The following is a 25,410-nucleotide window of genomic DNA, read 5'->3' on the forward strand; positions in this document are numbered from 1 at the left end:
AACTAAGAGATCAAATAACTGTGAATAATGCATTTTCCTCTTTCCTGTAACAATCAATTTTGGATGTCACATTTACATAAACTAAAAAAAAAGCACAAAACCAAAAAGATGTCAGATGATAATTATTGTGATGTAAAGAGGTGCAGAATAAATTCAGGATATTTCGTAAAGAACTCAGAATCTTTTATTAAGAGAATACTCTATGATAACTGTACTGACTGCTTTTAGTTTTCTGAAGGATTATCAGCTAAAATAGAAAATGGATGAGGTTACATGTAAAATATCATTATGGTGCACAGTAAACTTTAGATTTTGTGTATTTTAGTTCACAACGTTTCTTCTTACTCATTCTGTGTGACCTTAAGGAACAGAATTAAAATGGAGGAGAGCTATAGAAAGACGGATTTGAGTGCAAAATGAAGATAAATTTTGCAGTAGTTAGAGTAGGGGAAGGCTGCTTCAGGAATGGTGATTTTGTTGTATAGAAGTTGGATGCCCACTTATAGGGGACTAAAATATAACCGTAGAACAAATGACATGTCCCCTCAAACAAGAAAGAGTCCATGATATTCCTTCAGTTTTTTGCTCTTTGTGACAAGGGATACTCCGATTTATTTTCTATATGCCATGACTCTCTAAAAGGATTGTCGTGCAGCCTCCTCTGGTGGAGAGCAATATAATAACCCAGCGGAGTTTGGGCCATGAGAGCATGGAAAATCTGTAAGGTGGAAGTCAAGACAATGACCATGTAACTGTCATAACCAATATTGAATGCATATAATCATTATATACTTGCTAAGAGCTTTGCTACCTAATCTCATTTAACCTACAGAACAAATGTATAAAATTGGTTTTATATTATGGCAAGTTTTAGATGGAAAAATAAAGGCCCAGAGAAGTTGAGACTGATAGAAATATCAGTACAGGAACAATGCGGAAAGTGATAATATTTCTCACTGTATGGTATAGACAGGTTATAATCATTTAGCAAAGCCATTATCAGTTCCCGTAGTTATACTTGCCTGTATTGAGGCTTGTTTTAGTCTGTTTTTCTTTACCTCTGTGTTAATCTTTCCGCGACGGGGAGGTAATTCTGCCATCTAGTGGTCAGCTCAGCTGCTTCCTCTGATCATTGCCTAGTATGGAAAGAAAATGCTTCTTGAATTTTTTAGTCAACTTAAACTCATGATAAAGTTTATGTCAGTTTTCCTTTTAAAGAAATATAAGAAACCTCATAATTTTGAAGCTGTTTTAGTAATTTTCTTCCATCATGAAAAAATGCCATATCAAAAAGAAATAAAGTTTTATCATCTCATATTTTATGGATATGTTAGCAAAGACTATTGACTTTCATGAGAATCATTCTTCCCCTCTATAGTCTTTTCTTGCAGTTTCAAACCATGTGCAAACAGTATTTTCAACTTTTAAAAAAGGTTTAATTTAATTAATGAGCAAGTCTTTGTTGCTTGGACTATATTAAAATATTTTCACAAATTATTTATTTTTTTCTGTCTCTACAACATGATTGAATTACTTGTGTTGTAGATTCTATTATCCTATAGATCCAGTTCAGTAAACTCAGTTTGTAACACAGTTAATTATCCAAAATGAACTATCACTCTCACTTCCTTTTCATCATATGCTTATTTTTGGAGAATTCGTTTTTAATAATGATGACAATGATTATGATACTAAACACCTATATCACTTTTGTCAATTTTTTTGTTATGGACCAGATATTTATTTGAATTATTTTCCATATATCAACTCATTTAATACAACAGTCCTATGAAGAAAGTGTTTTTATTATTCTATCCCTCCCCTCCCCTTCCTATTTAAAGATGAGGATGCCACGAAGACGTTAAGTCACTTTTTTGTGTTCCTTATGCTATCTGGCTCCAGAGTTTGCATGTTAACCACCGTGCTATACTGCGTCTCAGAAGCCAAATATCACCACTTTATAAAGAAGTGTTACAGATGCAAAAAAAATAATCAACAAATAAAGTCTTATTGCAGTATATTTGCTGGGAAGCTAAATAGATTTACTGGTTAATAGACTTTCTCTTGCACACCATTCTCTTTATGTGAAGCAAATCGTTCTAACTTATTATCCAATAAAATTACAGACTACTATGAATGGGTCTTTGGAGTTGCTTGAGAATAGTCAAAGCGATGAATGATCAACCTGTAAATGTTAAGGATCTACTCTACTGTTTTAAGAGCCATTTCTTCTCTTTCTCTTCCCCCCTCCCCCACACCCTGCCATTCCTTACAGTCAACAAGAAGAAAGAGCAAGAGCAAAGGCTAAAAGAGAAGCTGTAAAGGTAATTTTCTCAGAAATGCTAATGCTATGCCTTTATGACATTTTTTCTTCGATAGTAGCATTCTAGATATCTCATTATCAGAATTATTTTCCTGTTTAATTTTCATGCCAGAAATGAAGAAAGAAAACCTTTAACCTCAGAAAAAAAAAAAGGGTCTTGATTAGAAGTTTCCAAAGTACGCGTACCTCAAATTTTGAGTTTCATTTCATAAAAAGTGGAAAGTTAACTTACTTTGCATTGTTCTTTATCAGTTGTGTCAGTCTTCTGCACCTAGATTATAAACACTCTCAGGAGAATGATGATAAATCTTCACAGATTCACTATGGTGCCAGGACCATTCTAAGTCCATGATGGAAGCTTCGAAAATACTTATTGATTTACTGCTACACGTTATCACTTTTATTTTTCCTTCTTACTCTGCATTTCTTATTTCTCACTTATTCCTCCCACTAAGCAAAGGTGCAGGAAGGGTGGAAAACTGCTCTGAGAAAACATTTTCTTCATTTTCCAGGAACTCTGCAGTGAATTTCGGAACCAAGTGAGGAATGGAATGCTTATATGCACCAAGGAGAATGACCCTGTCCGCGGCCCAGATGGCAAAATGCACGGAAACAAGTGTGCCATGTGTGCAAGCGTGTTGTGAGTGTCTCCTCTCATGTCTCCCACTGAATCTCTTCCTCATCGATTGTCCCTGAGTCTCCGTTTCTTTAGAAATGTGTAGAATATTTACTATGGGTTATATGCCGGGCAAGTTTAAAAACACATGGACAACACATTAGGTAATATTGAATCACACAGTGACAATGTGTTTTTGTTCAATTATCCTTCTACTAATTAAGTCACGGGACAAGTCTTAATTTAGTGCTAATATGTTTCTACCACTTGATAGTCGTCATTCATAACGAAGAGAGTAGAGAAGTTTGATGATCTGTTGGGTGGGATATCTCACTGGTCTCTCTCCCACCCCCGACATTTTATGACTCTGTAAGTATATTCAGAATCTCTTCATCATTGATTCGTTTAAGGAAAAAGCAGTTGGACAGAGGTCTATGGGGCTAGGATGTAAAGACTGTTAAGTAACCTGAAAAAGAAACGTAATAGAATTATATTTATCCTTTCAGAGACATTACTATATACAGGTGAAAATAAATACTTTGATAGGTGGCTTAGTGTAGAGAGCAAAACCCTTAAGAAGAAGGCCTATATAATAAATGTTTTATCAAAATGTCTTCTCGTTAAGCCACATCCAGGGCCTAAAAGGCCATTGTTTTTGCTGCATGAGACCAGAGCGCCATCGTGTGGGACACTATAGGAGAAGTTAATTACGTATTACCACCTCTGGTTCTTCTCCTAGATCCCCAACCCTCGACTGAGCCGCATGCAAAAATCAGTGTCGAGAAAAGTATTTAACTAATATCTTTTGAAAGAGGTTCAAAGTTATCGTTGTCCTTTCACTTTCACATGTCTAGGTCTAATCTTATATATACGCACATGTTTCCTTAAAGGAGAGAGTGACAGAGTAGGCCAGTAGACAGGCTCTTCTTCCACCTGCTCCACTCGCTAGCGCCGTGGTAATGACTAGATGAGCTGTGATATAGGCTAAGGATTTTTCCGGTTTTGATATGCTTCATGTGGGTAGAAAATGGCAAGAATGCCAGAATCTTAGGCTCATGATCGATCTCAAAATATTAGTTGTTGAATCTTTCTGGACTTCAATCGCTATTGCACTCTAAAATTTGAATTTCAACTTGGATATTCATCCCATTAAAATAATATTTAAAATTTTTATTTTATAATCAAACATGATTTGATTTGGGGCCCATCATCTGACTTAGTTTCATCTCTTGCTTTTATCATTGATACGGCAGTTATGTAGGTAGGAAAGGTTTCACAATTTAAAAAAAGTTAGGGCAGTTTTGGCTTTTCTCAGATTATTGATTAAAGTCACTGACTCATAGAAAAAAATATCACCCAAGGATCACATGCTGATAAAACAAACAAACAAACAAGCATGCTGGTCTTATTTTTTTAAAGAGTATTGTAAATGACTGACTTTATCTGCATTCTGTATGTGTATATATATATATTTTTTTTTTTCTTTTTTCTATTACAGCCAACTTGAAAAAGAAGAGAAGAAGAAGAATGCCAAGGAAGGAAAGGAGAAAGTTGAAACTGAGAAAGTGAAGAGAGAAGCAGTACAGGTAGTTGTTCCAGGTCATCAGAACCAAGTAACTTTCATTCTCTCTAGGCGAGGCTCTGCTCCCTCCTTCTAATCCCAGTGTCCTTGATGACTTTGCAAACTGAGAAAATGTGTTTGGATCCGCATGTGTAAGAAGATCCTTTTATCCTTATTCAGTTTATTCATACCAAATCTGATCTAGCTGCTTGTGCATTTGAGAAGAGGTCAATCGCCCCTTTCTCCACTGATCATGCTAATGATATTCCAAGGAAGAAGTGTACACAGATTGTTATCTTGTCTGAATGAAAACCAATAGAGGCAGATTTTAGATTTTTCTCCATACCTTTTTGTTTTAGGATATTTAGTTAAAAAAAAAAAAAAAGTCCTAGGTTTTTATCCCAATTAAATCTCTGTGAGATTTGGGGAAAATGACTTAATAGCATCTTTGAGTCTTGAGTTTGAATCTGTAACATCTCATGATGATGATGATGATGATGATAACAGTGGTAACAGTGATGGCTATTAATTATTTAGTTGCTACTGTATGCCGTGTGGTATAATAGTTTCATGACTAATCTTTGCAGTAACCATTCAAGGTATATGTTATTATTTATATTTTACAGAAGAGGACTCGGAAGCTCAGATAAGAAGTTAAGAAATATATATACTTAGTAATTTGAGAGCTAGCAATTGGCCCACAGGTTCTGGCTTTAAAGCCTGTAACGCGCTTTAGATTTAGCACCCGACTTCCATTTGCGATATTTCTACAGGCTGCGCCTCAGGTCTTCCTTATGCCTTTCCTTTACCTGTTTCTAATTTGGAAGATCTCATTTCTTACTGCTCTCCCTGCTTCCTACCATCTACTTTTAACTCTAAAGCCAAAGTAACTATTTAAAAACATAATTAAAAAGGAGATTATGCCACCCAGAATCTCTTCATCTCACTAAGAACCAAGACTCTCCTAGTGGCTTATGGTACCGTATGTGATCTGACCTCTGCCACCATTCAGACTTCGTTTCCTACTACTTTACCCATTGTTACCCTTGTTCCAGCCACAATGGTCACCTTGTTGCTTCTTGGACATGCCAAGCATTGATTTAAGGCTTTCCATCCTGTGGACTCAGGAACATAGTGGTTAAGAATCTGGACTCTGGGCTTAGACTATCTGGGTTCAAATACTGGCTCCATCTCCTTACCCGTAAGGTCAGACAATTCAGGTCTTTGTGTCTTAGTTTCCTCATATATAAAATAAGAATATTATTATGATTATGATTATTTTATTTTCATGAAGTCCCACGGAATAGCACAGTTTCTATACTATCTTAATTCCTCAATATTATACATACAATGAACTTCACCTCCTATGTGGCCTTGCTCATTCTAAGTCATGAATGTCCTTTCCGTCTGTCAAAATTCTGGCCACCTTTCATGGTTCAGAATGAGTATTAGCTGCTCCCTGAAGATTTTCCCCATTTATACAATATACTTAATAGCTCAATCATCTACTACGCCAGCAATTTTCCTTTATTATATTATTTGTTTTATTGTAACTTATAGATGTTTCTATGTATTTCCTCCAAAGAAACTAAAAACTTTGTATTTATTTTTTATGGTTCCTGTAACAAATTAACAAACCTAGAGGCTTAATACAAACTTATTATCTCATAGTTCTTTAGGTTAGAAGTCTGACATGGGTCTCATAGGCAAAATCCAATGGTTGGTAGGGCTGCATTCCTTTCTAGAATCTCTAGGAGACAATCTGTCTCTTTGTTTTTTCTAGCTTCTAGAGGCCGTCCATGTTCCTTGGCTCTTGGTCCCCTTTCATCATCTACAAAGCCAATAACCTTTGCATCTCTGACTGTCTGTCTACAGTCACATCTCCCCCTCGCTGTCTCTTCCGTCTCACTCTTGCAGTTTTAAGGGCTGATCCTCAGGATTACGTTGGGCACACTAGAATTATCCAGGATAATCTCCCCATTTTAATTTTCCCATCTTAAATCACATCTACAAAGTCTCTTTTGCCCTGTAAGGTAATGTATTCACAGGTCTTGGGTATTAGGACTTGTACAAGTTTGAGAGTTGGTAGCTATTAGCCTGTCTACCACAAAGTTCCTTACAAAAGAGACAATAAATTATTCTTTATATCTCTCATAATGCCTAGCAGAGAATAATATTTGAATTGAATTGAAGGTTTTCTAATGAGATACATAACAGCATTTTAGATTTCAAATAATGTGTGACCTGGGCCTCTGGAAAACAACTTGGCTGATATTCACCTTCTGCAACACTTTTCCCATTCGTCCATTATGTTTTGGGGCATTATATCATAGTTTTCAATAGGACAATGTGGAAGAAGCTTTTAATTATTTGTAACCCGTTTCTTAAATCCTCCCTGATTTCACAGGAGCTGTGCAGTGAATACCGCAACTATGTGAGGAATGGACGACTTCCCTGCACCAGAGAGAATGACCCCATCGAGGGCCCAGATGGGAGAATCCATGGCAACACCTGCTCCATGTGTGAGGCCTTCTTGTGAGTAGAGCCATGGCCACTGCTACTACCGAGCGTAGCAGCAGATAGGCCCGGGGGGAGTGAGAACGATGATAATGAAGGTTTTCTCTAGGAGGTAGAAAATGAAGGCTATCTTTGCAATGAGTTTGGGGATTTACTATTATAAAATCATATAGTTAGCACATTTCTTTGTAGTGTTCTTAGTGTTCTGAAAGGTATTTGAATCGCCAGTAAGGGAGGAGCATGTGCTAAGGGCCAATTCCCCAAAGTTAGTGGCATACAGGACTGGGATGTGTTCTCTGCATACGTACTTATGTTACCAATAATCCAAGATGTAATGATTAGGTCTGACAAATTAAAATGTGCTAACAGTCATTATTTTTAATTATTTTACCTGTTTTCTGGGGAGAAGGACAATATATTTATTTTCTAAAAGTAATATTATAGTGAAAATTTATTTACTGGCTTGCTATGGCATGTGTCTCTTATTCTTTAAACAACATTAAAAGCAAGAAAAACAATATGTGGGGGTGTGAATTTGCCTTTCTACTCCCAAGCTAAGTTGGTAGAAGTATGGAAGTAATGAAATGCTTTTATCTAGAGAGATTTCCCTTTTAAGATAATAGATATTGGGCACCAGGAATCATTCACCCCTCCACTCCCTCTTGTCTTATAGCCAGCAAGAAGCAAAAGAAAAAGAAGAAGCTGAATCCAGAATAAAAGTTAAGAGAGAAGTTGAAAAGGTAGTTGTCCCGAAAGGTTCAGACCACAATGAAAGAAGGAGGTTGTATGGTTTCTTTTTGGCAATAACTCAGGAAATTACCGAAGGCCTGTGTGAGGTAACTTGAGGTTCATGTAGTCCAGGGATTGACAAAAGTTTCTCGAGGTGCCAGATAGTGATATTTTAAGCTGTAGCTATTCAGTCTCTGCCACAAATACTCAGCTCTGCTGTTGTAGCTCTAAAACAGCCAGAGATTATATGCCAGCAAATGAGCATAGCTGTGTTCCAATAAAACTTTATTTGAACAAAAAGGTGGTGCGCCAGATTTTGCTCACAGGCCATGGTTTGCAGGCCCCCTGATTTACCTCATTCCCATATTTTTAAATGAAGATTCAAAATGAGAGAGAAAAAAGAACTTGTTTTTAGAAAGGGAGTGGGAGTCTTGATATCAGAATACATATCTTCGTATTTCAGAGTTCTCACAGTTGAAAGGTGTAAATAATAGAATTCAAACGTAGACTTCCTGACCCCAAATCTAACATCATTCCTAACATGCTGTATAGCGTTAGATTAACATATTTGATCAATCCAGGTGTGTTTCTTGCTTTACCTTTAATTATTTCTGGTGCCAGCATTTGGGAGGAAAACAGAAAAGCAACTTTCCCAAATACTATCTTCTTGATTTCAGAAAGACTGATTCCAGGTAGATTTTTCCAAGTTCATGGTCATTTACTTGCCCCCTATCAAAAACTTTTGATACTATAAATAATTTATAAAGAAAATCATCATATTTGGAATTCTGTATGATTGCTTTGTTTAAAATTGTATTTCCCACAATTCTGAGTCTGAATTTAAAAATAATATTAGTAGCTCATATGATTCACTTTTTAACATCTACAAAAGAAATTTTTTCAGAATGAGACAATTTCTGATTTCACATTAGCTACTTCTAACAAACTGTCCTTTCATATTATATTTCTTTTGCTAAATATGGCCAATTAAGGAATCTGGCAGTGAAACTTAAAGCAGAGTTAGGAAAAAAATCTCACTTTGTTCTCATTGAGTTTCAACTTGAACTAAAAGATACAAATAAAACAAACAAAAAACTCCACAAATTCAATCCTAATTACCACCAGTAATTAACAGTATGATCTTAAGTGATTTACTTAGTCTCTTTTAATTCCTCATATAACTCCAGAGCTAACATTTACTGAGTACTTCCTAGATGTTAGTCATTTTAGAAATACATTATTATCTCACATTATTTCCACAACAATTATTTTCATAACAATTCAATGTATCGAATACTTAACGCATATTGGCCATTGTAATTTTAACCACGTGGAATATATATATTATTCAATTTTATAGATGAGGTAACTGAGGCACAGAGAGGCAACACCCCTCACCTGAGGTCTCTTGGTGGCAGACTGGAATTATAATTAACAATATGACATAGCTGTCAACACGTTAGTGCTTGTCCAGACATAGCTGGAATATTACGTTACACTCTTTAGGAAAGGGAAGGAATTCTGAGTGAGAAATGTTATAAATGATTGAAACAGAATGACTGACGTATCTGGAGGCTATTTAGCTCTTAGAAGAGAACATAGGAAGTTATGGGAGAAGGAGAAGAAAGCTTTCTCCAAATGTCTGAAGAACTCTCATGCGGAAGAAGAAATACATCCTCGGTTTTTCTGAAGGAAATAAAATACTTTGACTTTGCTTACTGGTCTGAAGGAACATACTCATCCTAATTGTAATGACATCTTAGAAAAATTAAACTCTAGGAATAGGGATCCTATAGGATTTATTGTTTTCTAAGATCCCTCAAAAGTAGCACTATCTAATAGGAATTTTGAAATGAACTATTTGATGGGTAATGGACTCCTTATTACCGCAGGTGTTCCAATGCAAATTGGACCACTGCTCGACAGGCATGACATAAAGGGGATTGATATATAGTGTGGATGGTTGGACCAGATAAACTTTGAAGTTCTATCTAAACCTGAATATTTTTGATTCTATGGCATTTTCAGTATTTTTATTTCATTATACATAACAAAGGTGAGCAAAACCCTGAATTAGGAATGTGACCAGTCCTCAGAGAACCCACGTTATTAAAAGATTCTCGTTTTTTCATGATTGCAGGATTCAGAGGCTGAATCTCAAGGAGAACGAGAAAAATGCCTTTTAAGTCTTGTATAGTTAGTAGGAACTGAGCAGAACAATTGTCCATGCAGAAATCTTTAGGTCATTTTCTCTTTTTTCCAGGATGCACTTAGTAAGAACCTGCAAAATAATTTCCAAGAAAATACCCAAGTTCTTTCTTTTTCTCCTCATTTTAGGATACGTGCAGTGAATTTCGAAGCCTTTTGCAGAATGGAAATCTTTTCTGCACACGAGAAAATGATCCCGTGCGTGGCCCAGATGGCAAGACCCATGGCAACAAGTGTGCCATGTGTAAAGCAGTCTTGTGAGTGCACAAATGAAGTCCCTGCTGTGTGTTGACAGAGTTCCGGGGAGGCAGAGAGCTGGGGAATAATAGATACTGTGTTTGCCCTTTACTTACATATGAAAGCAACAAATGATTATCTGTAAAGCATTTTCAGGTGAATCTTTCTTTATAAAGGCTAAGAGTCACAATTCTAGAAATAAATAATATATGACTAAATTATGATATTCTCTGTTCTGGGTAGAGCCTATCAGTAGATAACAGCATCTTTCTTGATAAAATTCTAAGTCCTTTGCTGGCAGTTCAATCCCTTCTCTAGATTATTTCAGTAATTCCCATTGGGAAGGAAACACAGATTTTAATAGCATTCTAACTCCTCTTCCTACATTTTTGAAAATACCACATTTTCAGGAAATGAAAAATAGCTCTTTATACAGCGTTCGGAAGTACACCTAAAACATTTGTCATTCAACAGTCATTTACTGAACATCTACAATGTATAATGTGTTCAATGATTATACAAAGATGAATGAAACAGTCTTCCTGGGAATCATACAGTTCACTAGAAATTAGACATGGACATTAGTTAATATAATACAAAGGGGAGATTAATAAATGAAAAATTATATATACAATGTGTTATGATACTTCCAGGAAGGGAGAATTAATAGAAAGTTTTATGGAGGAATAGAACTGGACCTTTTAGTTTGGATAACACGTGGACAGTGCTGGCAGGAATGAGAGGTAAAGGGGAAGAGTGTAAGTAAAGATCTACGATTAAGAAAACTGTAGTATGTACAGTAAAACACAAGCCATTTATTGAATTAGAACTTAGCCAGTTCACCAGCTTAGAATGCCAGATCAAGGATTTTGAAGTCGATGCTATAGGTAGTGAGAAGCTGCTAAAATTTTTTTAGGTGAGAGAAGTGGCATAAATATAATCTTTTAGGATTCATATGTCAGCAGTAAAAAGGAGAAAAAGAGAAGGAAAGGACTAAAATTCAGAATGCTACTGGTGGTGGTCGGCGTTTATAATGACCCAGCGAGAAGTAACTGGAGCTAGGGAAATAGGATAGAAGGCGAGTGAATCAACCAGGAGGATACGTGAAGGTGAAATCAATGTCACGTGGCGACGGCTATGAGCTGAAAGGGACGGAGCAGTTAGAGGTCACTCTGATGTTTTGTTCCTCGTTAAAGGCAGAGAATCCAAGAAGAAGAGCACATTTGGTAGAAAAGATATTTATTTTGAGATCTCTTGAATATGAGGTATTTGAGAGAAATCGAGCTGGGATTCACAGAGAGCATTTATGAAACGCTAATTAATTGCTCTCCTAGTCTTGCTTTGGTTATGTAAATATCGATTTCCTTGTACTGCATTGAGGGCTCTGCCAGGCATAAAGTCTCCACATAATTCATCTTTTTATTTTCAAAGAGGACCTGCAACATAGTAGATGTTCAGTAAGCACTGGTGAGTTCTATACCACTCTACTTATGTCAAATGATGAGAAACTCATAGAAATGCATTCCACTCTCTGTAATCTAGTATTCCCTACCTCCCACTTTCTAATTTTCAGCCAGAAAGAAGATGAAGATAGAAAGAGAAAAGACGAGGAAAATCAGAGAAATGCTGCAGGGCATGACTCCAATGGTGGTGGAGGAGGTGGCGGAGGAGAGAAGGCTCAGGTGAGAGCAACCTCTAATTTTTATAACCACTGTGGGCTCAACTTACTGACAAGGGGACCATGGCGTAGCCTGTGGTAAAAGGTGGATGTATGCAGTGCTGGGTTTGAAAGTGTCCTTGGAAGAAGAGAGGATTGCCTTAGGACTGTAGGGTAATGTCTCAGCAATTTTTATGTCTCTAGAGCTCACTTTGACATTTTTAAACCTGGAAATAACTAACACAATGACCTTATCCCAGTCTCCTGACAAGCACCTCGACTCCTCATTATACAGTCTAGCTCTCGTGTCCATAATCGATCATAGGAGATTAATTAGTATAAATGCTCCACTTCAGCATCACATGTCCATTTTCTTTTATTATTCCTCTTCCCCTGAATTAAGCCACTTTTTTGAACTCTATGTTCTGTTGATCCAAGGTTTTGGAGTCAGATAGTTTAGGGTACAGTTCTGCCCCTGACACTTAGGACTTGTGAAGCATTAAATAAGTTACTTCGCTGAACTCATGTCCTTTATTTAGCAGTACTCTCATAGGGATAAAATAAAATAATTCTAGGCAAGTGTTTAGCACATCTCCGGAGCTATTTTTAAGTGTCAGCATGACAATGTTCACGTAAGCCCACTTCTTGAGCATGTGAACACAATTTCATAGGATTATAGGGACCTTATTTCTCTTCTCTTAACCTTGGGATATCAAAACCATCTGTTTGCTTCCAGCTCTGACACAGGCGCGATATTTGCCTTTGATAAATTCTGGCCTGTCTTTCCATCTTTTCCCCTTTAAGAGACTGAATTCTCACTCTCAAGTGATAGGTCTGTTGAGACCCCTTTCCTGTCTTCTCCATAATTTGTTCAAGCCTGTCTTCCTTGGCATTTCACATAACTTTATGCTTTCTCCTAGCATTTATTTCTCTCTTCTACCTACAACAGAAGTCAGTATTTTTTAAAATTTTTCTTTCTTTCTTTCTTTCTTTCTTTCTTTCTTTCTTTCTTTCTTTCTTTCTTTCTTTCTTTCTTTCTTTCTTTCTTTCTTTCTTTTTATAAAAGGTCAGATAGCAAATATTTTAGGCATTGTGGATTGTATGGTCTCCGCTGCAACTATTCAGTTCTGCCATCATTGTGGGAATACGGCCATCATAATATCTAAATGAATGAATGAATGAGTGAATGAATGAATGAGGGTACATTTCAAGTTTTATATAGAGAATTTTATATGTAAGAACAGGCAGTGGAACAGATTAGTCTTTTAGCCTTCGCTTTATGGACCCTTGATTTATGCTATTAAATCTCAGCCAGCTTCATTATTTCCCTGTAGAGAACCTTTAAAGCAACCTGATTAGCCATGACAGCTGACCTCTTAGAATATGAATAACTCCAGCCCCTCTCTCCATGTTATATTCCTTCTCTTAAAGGAGGTAGACAAGAATTTTTCATACTCAAATGGTTTAACACACTTAATAACAATATGACAGACCAAGTAATTCAGAAGACCTGCTCTCTTCTCCCTTTTCAGGACCAATGTTCTGAGTTTCGGGAAAAAATGCAAAATGGAAAACTCAGCTGTACCCGGGAGAATGATCCTGTACGTGACGCTGGTGGCAAATCGTACATTAATAAGTGTACCATGTGTAAAGAGAAACTGTAAGTAATTCTCTCAACAGACGTGTCTAAAAGATAGCCACATACTCCTCCTGACTGAATGGCTCTCATTTGCTTAGGGCTCCCTTTATGAAAATTATTATTTTTTGTTAATTTTAAAATATTACCTCTTTCTCTTATTTTTCCTAAAGGACAGTGAACCCTAGCAAGAGCAGTTAATCAATGGCTAATTTTTACTCTATTTTCTATCATAATTCTGTGACTTATAAGTGCCTTCATCATAGACAATCATGCCTATATCCTAGGGAGCATTCGTGATGGTCATTTGGAAGAGTTGACCAGCATAGTTCATGTGTATGGAGCACATTTATTGCGCAATCCAGGGTGTGTTCCTTCTATCAACATCACGTGGCTTGCTTGTGATAACTAAAGTTACTGAGTGAGTCACTATTAGATCTTGTCAATAAAACTCCCAGGATGGTCAGTGAATCAGAATTTTAAAAATTGCACAGGTGATTCTTAATGCACTTGAAGACTTAGAGACCGCTGGCACTAAAAAATTTATCTGAACAGTAAGAAGTTTAAAAAACAGATATAATCCTAAGATACTCTCTAGATAACTTGTCTTCTTTCTATTTGAGGCTCCATACTTTAAGAAATAATATTATATTGGGTTGAACTACATATCAAGGAACTAGAATGGTGAGTTGGTGGGAAATTAAAAACCACAACTTATAATGAAAAGGCAAAAGAACTGAGAAAGCTGGACTCGAAGACCTGAAAATTGCCTTAAAACACCTGAAGGATTAATATCAGGAAGAGGTAATGGATTCCGCAGGCTATTTCCTGAGAATGTGAAATAAGACTAAAGGTTGGACGTTATAGAAAGATACATTTGGACACAAATAAAGGAGACTTTGAAATTACTTGAGTTGATCTAATCTTCTTGTGATGAGGGAGCCTCTTAATAACCAAGCTGACTGTCCATCATGGGGATACACAGAGATATTCTCTGTGGAGTAACTGGTTTAGGATACATCAGCACTAAGGCTCACTTGAAACCTGAGTACATGTTAACAAGATGACTTTTGACTCTTTTCATGGAGCAAATAAGTATTCCGGCTATAAATCCAATGGAACTGAATCAGCATTAGGAAAGGTGAGTCATTAACTAGATTTTGATAAGAGTGGTCTTCTGTAAGTCAACACTTGGCTATCAAAAATATGGAAAGAGGGTGCCAGTGGTGCCAACCAAGATCTTGCCCTTAGATCAGAAGCCATAGTTAAAGTAAATACCTCTGGTAACTTGTTCAGTGTGGAAATTTATTGCCCAGTGGAGATCTTTCAGTCTGACACTTTACAAAGCACTTTTATAAATAGTAGTTTATTTAATTCTCTCAACAGCCTGGTCAAATACATTTTTTAAATCTTATTTTATAGCTGGAGAAAATGAGGTTCAGCTGTATAACAAGTTACTACCAACAGTGGCTTAAAACTACACGAATTTATTATCATACATATCTAGAGTTCAGAATCCTAAATAGGTCTCACTTTGTTAAAACCAAGGTGTCAGCAGGGCTGCATTTCTTTGTGGAGGCTTTGCTTTGTGACAGCAGGAGCCGTTCCTTTGCCCATTCTAACTTCTAGAGGCTGCCTGCACTTGGCGCTTATGGCCATCTAAAACGAGTAATTGCCAATTGAATCTTTTTCATGCTGCATCACTGGGACACTGACTCTCCTAACCCCCTTGTTCACTCATAAGAACCTATGCAGTCACATTGGGCCCACTCAGATAATCCAGAATCATCTCTCCGTTTTAAGGTTGGTCAGCTGATTCCATCTGTGATCTTAAGTCCTCCTGGCTGTGTAAGCCACCATATTTACAGGTTCCAGGAGGTGGGTTTTGGAAGTCTTTATGGGCCATTATACTGCTTCCCACAACAAGGTTAAGTGGCTGCCTGACTCTTGAGTCAAAAATCTTCAAATTTTCAAGCCTAATTAAATACTGTGAGAAAACAGCCACTTCTGATGTAATCTTTCCTTCTTTTCAGGATATGTGTGATGAGTTTAGAGGCCAAATGAAAAATGGACAACTTATTTGCACCCGAGAAAGTGACCCTGTCCGTGGTCCAGATGGCAAGACACATGGCAATAAGTGTGCGATGTGTAAGGAAAAACTGTGAGTATTTTCCAAAAATGGCCTTTAACTGTGTATCTTAAAGTATAATAATCATTTCTCATCGGTTTGAGAAAATGACATTTTTTAAAGCAGATCTAGTAATTGATGAGATGTTTGTTCACTTTGATTGAAATATTTCTGTTTTTTATTCCAGGGAAAGGGAAGCAGCTGAAAAAAAAAAGAAAGAGGAGAATAGTGTGAGAAATACAGGGGAAAAGAACAAAGAAAAACAGGTTAGTATATGTTAAATATACTAATACTTAAATTTGGATCGTCGGTTGTATGATTAATTTATCCAAAAAATATTTTACAAAATGCCTACTCTGTCGTAGTCATTGTGGATACAATGGTAAACAAGAAAGACATGGCCAGATCTTGCAAAGAAATAGCATGCTAATCAATGCCCTAAGGGCAACCCTGATGCAATTACCACACATTTGTAAGACCAGTGACATTTGTCAAATTATAGTTGTTATCAAGTGAATTTCTTTTCTGAAGTTTTAAAACAAACAAAAAATAACCAAGCAAATGGATACCGAAATTACAAACAAGAAAGCAAGTATCAAAACCTCGGGGCTCTAGATGACAATCTTTGACTTGGCATTACAGTGCCATCTTGTGTTCAGTTTTGGGCTTTAACAAATGATGTTCGGTGCTTTACAGCATCGACACATAGAATATGACACAGAACATGCCAGGTAGAAGCAATGAAAAAAGAAGAGCCTGGTCGTTAGTGGATTTCTGATCAAAACTTCAAGATTGACTTCAATTACTTAACCTCTCCAGGCCTTAATTTTCACATCTGTAAAATGGGGATAAGGTGTATTTACCTTATAGTGTTTCTGTGACAACTAAAGGAAATCTATTAGAGCATAAAACAAATTGCCTGGTATATAATGCAGATCTGATTAAAATTTTTATTGTTGTTGCTATTGAGGAACAAAGCTAAAAGTTTACATGTTAGAGTATATTTTGCCAAAAGAAAATCATTTAGTTCATTTCAGTTTTATCTGTGTGGAGTGATGGGTGCAGTTGCAAGAAGACATGTTTGGGGCTCAGCCTAATAGAAAACCGTATAAAAATGGTGTGGGCTGCCTTACATGGTAGCGAAATTCCACTGGGGTGAGACAGTTATTTGAGAGGGATACTGTGGAGAGGATTCTCACTTCTTGAACAGACGTTGAATAAAGCACCTTTAAAACACATTCTATCTCTAAAATTTTATTTTTTCTAGATTTTTTTCCCCTCTCAAGTTTTATGAGTTTGTATCTTACCAACCAATTATGTTTTCAGTTTTTAAGATCAGACTATTGGACTAACACCTGATTTTGCTTCCGTTGGCAGGATCAGTGTCATGAATTCCGGGGCAGGGTGAGTCAAGATGGAAAGCTCATCTGCACCAAAGAAAATAATCCGGTTCGAGGTCCAGATGGCAAGATGCACGTCAACAAGTGTGCAATGTGTCAGAGCATCTTGTATGTGAAGAGATTTATTGATCAATATGATAATGTCATGTCTGTTGGCCAGAAAATAGTTCCTTTTAATTTAAAACTTAAGGCACTTGGCATCACACATTAAAAATATAATAATAGCATCTCACTTTGGAAGAGGATAGTAAGTTTCCAAAGCACTTGCACAAGAAATTGTAATTTTGATTATGAGCAACAGCGTAGTCATACCTGGAGCATCTGGGATAGTGAGTTAGCTAATGTATAGTGCCCACATTATTGGCTCTCAGAGAAAGCTTATCAGCTAAGTAACAAGGGACAGGCCACTTTACTTTGTAGAGCCTCAGTTCTTCATGTATGTAAAGGGAATGATAATTTCGCAGTACAGATGTATAGAGATTCAAGGAGGTAATATTTTTTAAAATGTTTGTAGACTTTCAAGCCTTTAAACTGTATAAAGAACAATCAATACTGGAGAGTTTAGTTGTAAATTAGTAAGAAAAATGAAAAGGAGAATTGAAGTAATTCTTTATATGAAAGCCGTAAACAGATTCTACTAAGAGAAAAGAGTAATTCATATCATTCTGAATACCAATATAGTAACTGAATTTAGGAAAGCTGATAACATTGCCACAAATTATGAAAATTGAAATAATCAGAACTCATTAGTAAAAGCGTTATTTTAGATATTTTTTAGATATGAGAAAATAGTGTTAAATTTGCTAAAGTTTAGAATTCGAGAAATACTTTGTTTAAAAAATTTCAATAATAACCCTAGAAAAACTACCCTATCTTTTTTTAATTCTGCAGTGAGCGAGAAGCTAGTGAACGAAAAACGAATGATGAAGACAAATCACATGCCAAGCCTTCAAAAGATGCAAAGGTTATTTCTTAAAAGATATGAAGAAAACTATTTTACTTTTCATCCTCAGATCGTGTATTCTTCTCCAATTTTTGGATAATAAAGATGCTAATCTTTTGTCTCAAAGAAAATTGATTTTGCCAATATTATCACTTTGGGTTCTAATAAGATTTTCATTTCCTGGCTTTGAAGTTTAATCTTTTTCTCAATTTTGTAGAGAATTCTCCTACAGTGTGTATGAATTATTACTTAAGTCTCTCCTCTTGAGAGAAATGTGGATTGAAAAATGGAGGGTAAAATTCTTTACCAGCTCACCTGCATGCTTGTCTCTGGCTCTAAATGTGAAATGAGACTTCGGGTAGCTTGCTGACATTGATTTTTAACAATTCAAGTAATATAAACTAATCTAAAGCTTCCCCTTTAGCTTCTCTCCTTGATGTTTTTTTTTTCTCGTTTTCTCCAGATGGTTGGTTTTCTCAGCATCCACAAATCAATAGCGCGCATGCGTGATGCTGCCTTTTCTATTTGCTTTTCAAGATTGCAAAGAAGACACCATCGTTCAGTCTTTTAACTGTGATAATCACATTTGTAGAGTTAGATAACCTTGAGAATGTCCTTTGGTCAAGGGTGCAGCTCATGTGGAAAACTGGGGACAGGAAGGATGGAAGGAAAGGGTGAGGGAGACAAAAAGGTCTGTCAAGTGTTGTTTTGTGTTTCTCTACATTTCCATGACCAGTGCAGAGAGGTTCAGAAGGAAGCGAAGGATGGAAAGCTTAGACAGTCTGGGCGTTCCTTGGCCACCATTGCCAGGATAAGTGCAGTGAGTCTGATCTCAAAGCCAAGAGAAAACCTCCTGAAACCAAGTTTGGGGAAACCACCAAGCCAAGAAGGAAAAATGCCATGCTCACATCCCCTTTCTCATATTCCAGGACGAGTGCAGTGACTTTCGGAAGTATGTGAGGAATAACGAGCTTGTGTGCACTCGCGAGAATGATCCCGTGCGTGGTGTTGACGGAAGGTTTTATAAAAACAAGTGCTTCATGTGCAGAACTATCTTGTGAGTAAGAGGTTCCTGTTACCCCTTCAGTGTGCAGGGGACCTGCATTTTTAGAAACTACTGTTTAAATAGACATGTGCTCATGACCATGAGCCATGGGGTCCTTCAAATAAGTCTTTAGATTCAAGGCCCTTAGGCTTGATGTAGGAGAAAGAAAGCTTAATGTGCAGACAGGAAATTTGGATGTAAATTCTAACCATGTCTCTTAAAAAAAATTTTTTTTCAACATTCGGGATCATAGTTAACAAGAAACTATAACAGATTTTTGTTCCACAACTAGATCAGACTCAACAGAGAAGTGTTTTTGTTAAAAAAAAAAAAAAAGAAAGAAAGAAAGAAAAGAAAAGGAAAAAAAAAGAAGGAAGGAAGGAAGGAGGAAGGGAGGGAGGGAGGGCCGGAGGAGGGGAGAGGGAGGGAGGGGAAGAGAGAGAGAGACAAAGAGACAGAGGAAGGGGAAGAGAGAGAGAAAGGGAAGGAGGTAGAGAGGAAGGAGGAAGGAAAAATCCATCAGGATCACTTTAGTTGAGAAAGAAAGAAAGAAAGAAAGAAAGAAAGAAAGAAAGAAAGAAAGAAAGAAAGAAAGAAAGAAAGAAAGAAAGAAAAAGTCAGAAAAGAAAGACAGAAAAGAAAGAAAGAAGAAAGAAAAACTACAGATTTTTTAGAAGTCAATCTTCAGGGCTAAGGAATTCATTCGTGAGAAAGGATTACTACGTTATTCTGTTGAACAACCATATTTTGAGACCAATGGACATGATAGACAATGATGATGACAATGATGATTGTGAAAAACACTAAATACAATAATAATCACCATCAGTGTTCATCTAGCTCTTCATAGTATGTTCCTTGAGGTAGGAATTATCGATACTACCTTTTTTTATATTCTAAAAAATCTGAGTGCAAGGAATGTAAGCGATTTATCCAAGGTGGCTCATCTATTAAGTGACAAGAGCTCTATACCAGCTCCCAACTGTGTGCTTTTCTTAACTTGTCATCCTGGTTGCTCTCCAATTGAATGGATTGAATGCTCTATGGTTCCATCATATTTTTTCAGAATTGCTTACTTCCCACTAGAAGTTATAAGAGATAGTCTTTGTGGATATAACTTTAAATTACTTTTTGTTTTCTTTAGTCAAAAAGAAGCTTTGGAAAGGGCAAGACTGCAAGAGAAGACACCCCACACGAGATATTACAAAGAGAAAGACAGCTCAGATCCCCCCAATTCCTCTCTGGTAAGAATGATTCTTTCTGAAAAGCTACTTATTAATTCATTTATTTTGTGGGGGCTGTTGCCACAGCCCTCTATAAATCTTATTTCCATTGAAAAGTCTAGAAAAGCCGATTCAGTACAGTCTCAAGTCCTTTGAGGATTAAAAAAAGGTTCACGTTTGGTGAGATCTCTGGGATTACTCACCAATGCATTATTCTATGTTCTTTGGGATTGTTAGTCTCACTCCAAGCCAATTTTGTACTTATTTGAAATTTTTAAAAGTGGGCGTGTAATGAATGTGACTTATCTCACAGGTGGTCAGGTGAGCGGTAAGAAGCCTCAATTCTGTGATTTCAGCACACCAAAAATTTTCTTCGCCCAGCTTCCTCTCATTCCTCTCCTCAAACCAAATCCTCTTCTCGATAGTCTGGCGCTGCTGCTATGCTGAGCACTTGTGACATTTCACCAATCAGTAATCAACAATAGTTCAAACTTTGTCTTTAAAATGTAGACTGATGGCCATCAGTAGTGTGTCCCTTAGTGTAAATGAGCCTAATGGGCTTGCTGTTCTAGAGCTTTGCCAAGGTCAGGAGCTGAAAGGAGGAAAGGGGATATGAGAACCAAATCTCAGATTGGACCCTAAAAAGGAGACTTTAGCACTAGTCAATGACCCAGACAAGAATAAAGAAAGTTATCAAACATGAATTTTACCTAATTATTTCCCCCAATTTAATTAGGGTAATACCTGAATTGTTCTAGTGAAATATATATAGTAATTACATATTTCTAGTAAATTAGGCACTACACTAGTGATCTCTAAGCATGGAGAAGAACTGTTCACAAAAATATGTTCTTTTTTCCCCAGCTTTATTGCAATATGATGTATAACACTGTAAGTTTAAGACGTACAATGTGTTGATTTGATATTTACATTTTGCAAAATGATTACCACTATAGCATTAGCTAACACCTCCATCACCTCAGATAATTACCATTTCTTTTTTTGAGGTGAAACATTTAAGGTCTACTCAGTAACTTTCAAGTATATGATGCAGTATTATTAGCTATAATCACCCTGCTGTATATTAGATTCCAGAATTTATTTATCTTATAACTGAAAGTTTTTACTTTTTGGCCATCTCCCCATCTCCCCAATCCCAACCCCTGGTAACCACTATTCTACTTTATTTTTAATGAGTTTGGCTGTTTCTGATTCCACTTATAAGTGACATCATACAGTATTTGTCTTCCTTTTTCTGATTTATTTCACTCAGCATAATGCCCTCAAGTTTCATCTAAGTTGTCTTAAATGGCAAGATTTTCTTCTTTCTCTTAAAGGAATAATATTTTATTACATATAAATATATAATATATGTATTTAGACTGTGGTGAGTTTCACATCAATAGAGATGCTGAAAGAGAATTTAGGCAAGCACCTTCTATGAATCACTAACAAAGATAGGACTAAACCAGGGATGTTTCTAGTATTTTTCAGGTTTCTGCTGCTACAGATTAAAAATTACTAAGATAAAGCGTTACAAAGAAGCAACAAAGACAGAATGGTATTTATATACCACATCTTCTTATCCATTTATCTGTTGACAGACACTTGAGTTGTTTCCATATCTTAGCTATTATGAATGATATTTTTATTTAAAAAATATTACTGGAATATAATAGTCATGTAGAAAAAGTACACATATCCTAAGTATATAGCTAAATAAAATATCACAAAGTGATCACACCTGTGATATTAGCACCTAAGTCAAGAAATAAGATACCACCAGAAGACCAGAAGCCTCGTCATGCTTCCTCCTAGTGCAATCTGGTTTTGAGCTGAGCTTTCTCTTAAAGAAGGGAAACACATTCATTATCCATTTTGTTATCCGTTTAACCACCCATTTATTTATTCTACAAATATTTATTGAGCATCTACTATTTTCTAAGCATTACTTATGTGTATGAGAACAGTAGCCATAAATAAAACAGACAGAACTCTGTCTACTCATGAAGTTTATATTGGAAGAACATAGATAATAGGTAATGCGAATAAATAAAATATAATGCCAAGGGGGAAATAAAGTAGAAAAATGATATAGTAAATGCTGGGATACAATTTTAAGTATCCTGTATAGTAAAGAGCTTTCTGAGAAGGTGACATTTGCACCAAAGCCTAAATGATTGATTCCATATGTGTAATGTGGGGAGAGCATTTCAGGAAGAGGAAACCAAAGCTTTGAGAAAGAGGTCAAAGGACAGCAAAGAGTCTAGTGTAGTTGGAATAGAATGACCTCAAGAGAACTACAGCGGAGGAAGTCATAGAAGTAACACGAAGCCATGTTATGTTGGGTTTCGTAGACCATTTTTAAGATGTTGATAATTATTCTGAACGAAGGTAATGAAAAGACTCGGAGTGATGTGATCTGATTTATGTTTTAAAAGACTAATTCTGCCTGCTGTATTGAAAATACGCTGTAGGGAAGCAAGAGCAGAAGCTAGACAGCTAGTTAGCCATAGCGGTAATTCACAGGAGAGAGTTTATGCTGTGGTGGCAGTGGTGGGGGGTCTTGAGAAGTGATTGGATCCTGGGTCTGTTTGGAAGGTGGAGTCAAACAATTTGATCAAAATTGGTGTACTATGTACGAAAAAGAGAAGCATTCTGTGTTTCTTCTTTTTAATGCTTAATCTTAGTAATTTTGAACCTCTTATCAGCGGATATCTAAAAAATACTAAAATTATACCTGGTTTAGTCCTACTTTGTCAGTGGTTCATAGAAGATGCTTATCTAAATTCTCCTTCAATATATCTTTTGATGTGGACCTCACCGCAATATATAGCCGTTCATTTAGATGTTAGAATTATTTATCGGAATAAACTAAAAAATAAGTACTTCTTTATGCCTCTGAAATTAATATTAACAGATTCAACACTATTAAATTTTCTACTTCTTCTCTGTTTCGGAAAGTGCTTTTCAAGGAATTTCTTTGTTTCATCTATTGTCAAATTTATTGGCATGTAATTATTCATAACATTTCCACATTATTCTTTTAATATCTATATTTATATAGTGATGCACCTTGTTATACTTAATATTGGTAATGTGCATTTCTTGCCTTTTTGTCAGTTTTGCAAATGGTTTATTTATTATTCTTTTCAAACAACCAATATTTGTTCTGTTTTCCATCTTACAAATTTCTCTTCTTGATTATTTGGTTTATTCTATTTTCTTTGAGGTTAATTTGCTTATTATTTGCTAGCTTCTTAAGAGAGAAATTTAGATCATTGATTTTAAAGCTTTCTTCCTTTCTAATTATGTACTTAGTTACAAATTCCCCTCAAATCACTGTTTTAGCTGCTGTGATTTGATCATTAACATTTTCATTATCATTCAATTCCAAACATTTCTATGTTCTATTCTGATTACTTTGAGTCATGAGTTATTTAGAAGTGTGTCGTTTAATCTCTAAATACATAGAAACCTTATCACTGTCATATTTATTCCACTGTGATCATAAATCTTATTTTCTATTCCTTCAAGTCTCTGAAATTTATTGACAGCTGCTTAATGGTCAAGGATAAGGTCTATTCGGTAATAATTTCATGTGTACTTCAAAAGACTGTTTAGTCTGCAGTTTTGGGATGTAGAGGTCTGTAAGTCTGTGCTTTCAATTACTGAAAGAACTATGTTAATATTGCCATATATGTTTGCAAATTTGCCTGTTTCTCCTTTTGGTCAGTCAATTTTCGCTTCATATTTTGAAAATATAGATACATGGATGTTTAAGATTTTTATTAATGAATCTATTATTTTATCATTAGAAATTCTCTTCTTTAGCTCTACTAATACCTTTTTTCCTAAATTTTACTTTATGTGATATTAATATAGATATCTAGTTTCTATTTGATGTTTGTATCTATACATTTTCTAACCTAATGGTTGAAATATAAAAAAATATTTAAAGTATACTTCTTGTAAACATTATATAGTTGAGTCTTTTTGTTTTCCAAATCCGAAATCTCTGTTCTTTAACTGGAGTACTTAGTCTTATTGATATTTAATGTAATTCCTGACGTAATTGTATTTAAGTCTTCTATAATTCTGTTTTTTAAATTTCTCTGTCTATTTTTCCTTTGAAGCTATTTCTCTTAATAAAGTTACTATGATTACTGAATTCACACTTCTAAAAGATTACAGAGAATAGACATGTTCCATCTTCTACATGAAAATTTTTTTTTATCTTGGGAAACATTAACATATAACATATATGACCATTAACATATACTTAGCCCCTGGTATGTGCCAAACACTGTGTTATTATGCATGCATTTAATTGCAATGTCTGATTTGATCCCTTAAAACACCAATATGAGGCAAGAGCCATTGTATTTATGTTTTCAGATGAGAGGCTAAGGCACAGAAAAGTTAAGTAAATCACTTCTCTAGTTTAGTAACAGAGCTGGGACTCAAAAGCCCATCCAGTTAATTCGTATTTACCTCTAAGTATTTCCTTTCTAGATTGCATATAACTAATGCCTTCATTTAAGGAAAAAAAAAAAAAAGATATTGTTTGTTACATGATTACTATTCTAGTTTTCTTCCTACAGTCATGCCTCAGTTTATCTGTGCCCAATATCATGGAAGGTTTCTGTGTCCTTGTTGCTGAGCTCTTCCTTGTTTCTTGGTTTAGCTACTTATCTTCCCTAGTAAAAAGAAGCCAAATCCAGGAGGTTAAACCTACGGTAATAATGGTGTGAAATAAATATGTGAGTTTGCCTGACCTATGTTACAGTTCTTTTACCAATCATTTATTCAGATGTGATGGAAGAAGTCATGAGGCTTTTCCCCCATTTCATCCCTCTTGAGTGCCATTGAAAAAATTTATGTTTTCCCTGTTCAGGATTCTGAGATGTGCAAACACTACCGAGTATTGCCCAAGATGGGCTACCTTTGCCCAAAGAATTTACAGCCTGTCTGTGGTGATGATGGCCAGACATACAATAATCCCTGCATGCTCTGTCATGAAAACCTGTAAGTATGCAAAGTGCACCATCATATCTTTCAGGGTAGAGGTTTATGACACTGTTGACCCACAGTAGTGTACTGATAGCAATTTGAGGTATGCCAAGACCAGTTTACTAATCATAGCAGCTCAAAATTCAAGTTTTGAGCTGCTATGATCTTCATCAT

At 35.9% G+C, this 25,410-nt stretch overlaps 1 protein-coding gene across 1 annotated transcript in view; it reads left to right on the top strand.

Moving 5' to 3' along the window:
- The window catches only part of SPINK5 (serine peptidase inhibitor, Kazal type 5), a 119,394-nt gene that overhangs the window by 87,022 nt on the left and 6,962 nt on the right, over nucleotides 1–25,410 (top strand). Inside the window, exons 20-37 of the mRNA XM_025043161.1 lie at nucleotides 2,276–2,324; nucleotides 2,836–2,963; nucleotides 4,438–4,525; nucleotides 6,908–7,035; nucleotides 7,691–7,757; nucleotides 10,084–10,211; nucleotides 11,765–11,873; nucleotides 13,381–13,508; nucleotides 13,737–13,885; nucleotides 14,573–14,625; nucleotides 15,518–15,645; nucleotides 15,800–15,878; nucleotides 16,990–17,120; nucleotides 17,904–17,976; nucleotides 18,686–18,775; nucleotides 18,885–19,012; nucleotides 20,145–20,244; nucleotides 25,121–25,251. Of these exons, the coding sequence (XP_024898929.1) occupies nucleotides 2,276–2,324; nucleotides 2,836–2,963; nucleotides 4,438–4,525; nucleotides 6,908–7,035; nucleotides 7,691–7,757; nucleotides 10,084–10,211; nucleotides 11,765–11,873; nucleotides 13,381–13,508; nucleotides 13,737–13,885; nucleotides 14,573–14,625; nucleotides 15,518–15,645; nucleotides 15,800–15,878; nucleotides 16,990–17,120; nucleotides 17,904–17,976; nucleotides 18,686–18,775; nucleotides 18,885–19,012; nucleotides 20,145–20,244; nucleotides 25,121–25,251 (1,887 nt within the window). The remainder of the gene's footprint in view (nucleotides 1–2,275; nucleotides 2,325–2,835; nucleotides 2,964–4,437; nucleotides 4,526–6,907; nucleotides 7,036–7,690; nucleotides 7,758–10,083; nucleotides 10,212–11,764; nucleotides 11,874–13,380; nucleotides 13,509–13,736; nucleotides 13,886–14,572; nucleotides 14,626–15,517; nucleotides 15,646–15,799; nucleotides 15,879–16,989; nucleotides 17,121–17,903; nucleotides 17,977–18,685; nucleotides 18,776–18,884; nucleotides 19,013–20,144; nucleotides 20,245–25,120; nucleotides 25,252–25,410) is intronic.

This window comes from Pteropus alecto, unplaced genomic scaffold, assembly GCF_000325575.1.
Source record: "Pteropus alecto unplaced genomic scaffold, ASM32557v1 scaffold40, whole genome shotgun sequence".
Classification (NCBI taxonomy): Eukaryota; Metazoa; Chordata; class Mammalia; order Chiroptera; family Pteropodidae; genus Pteropus; species Pteropus alecto.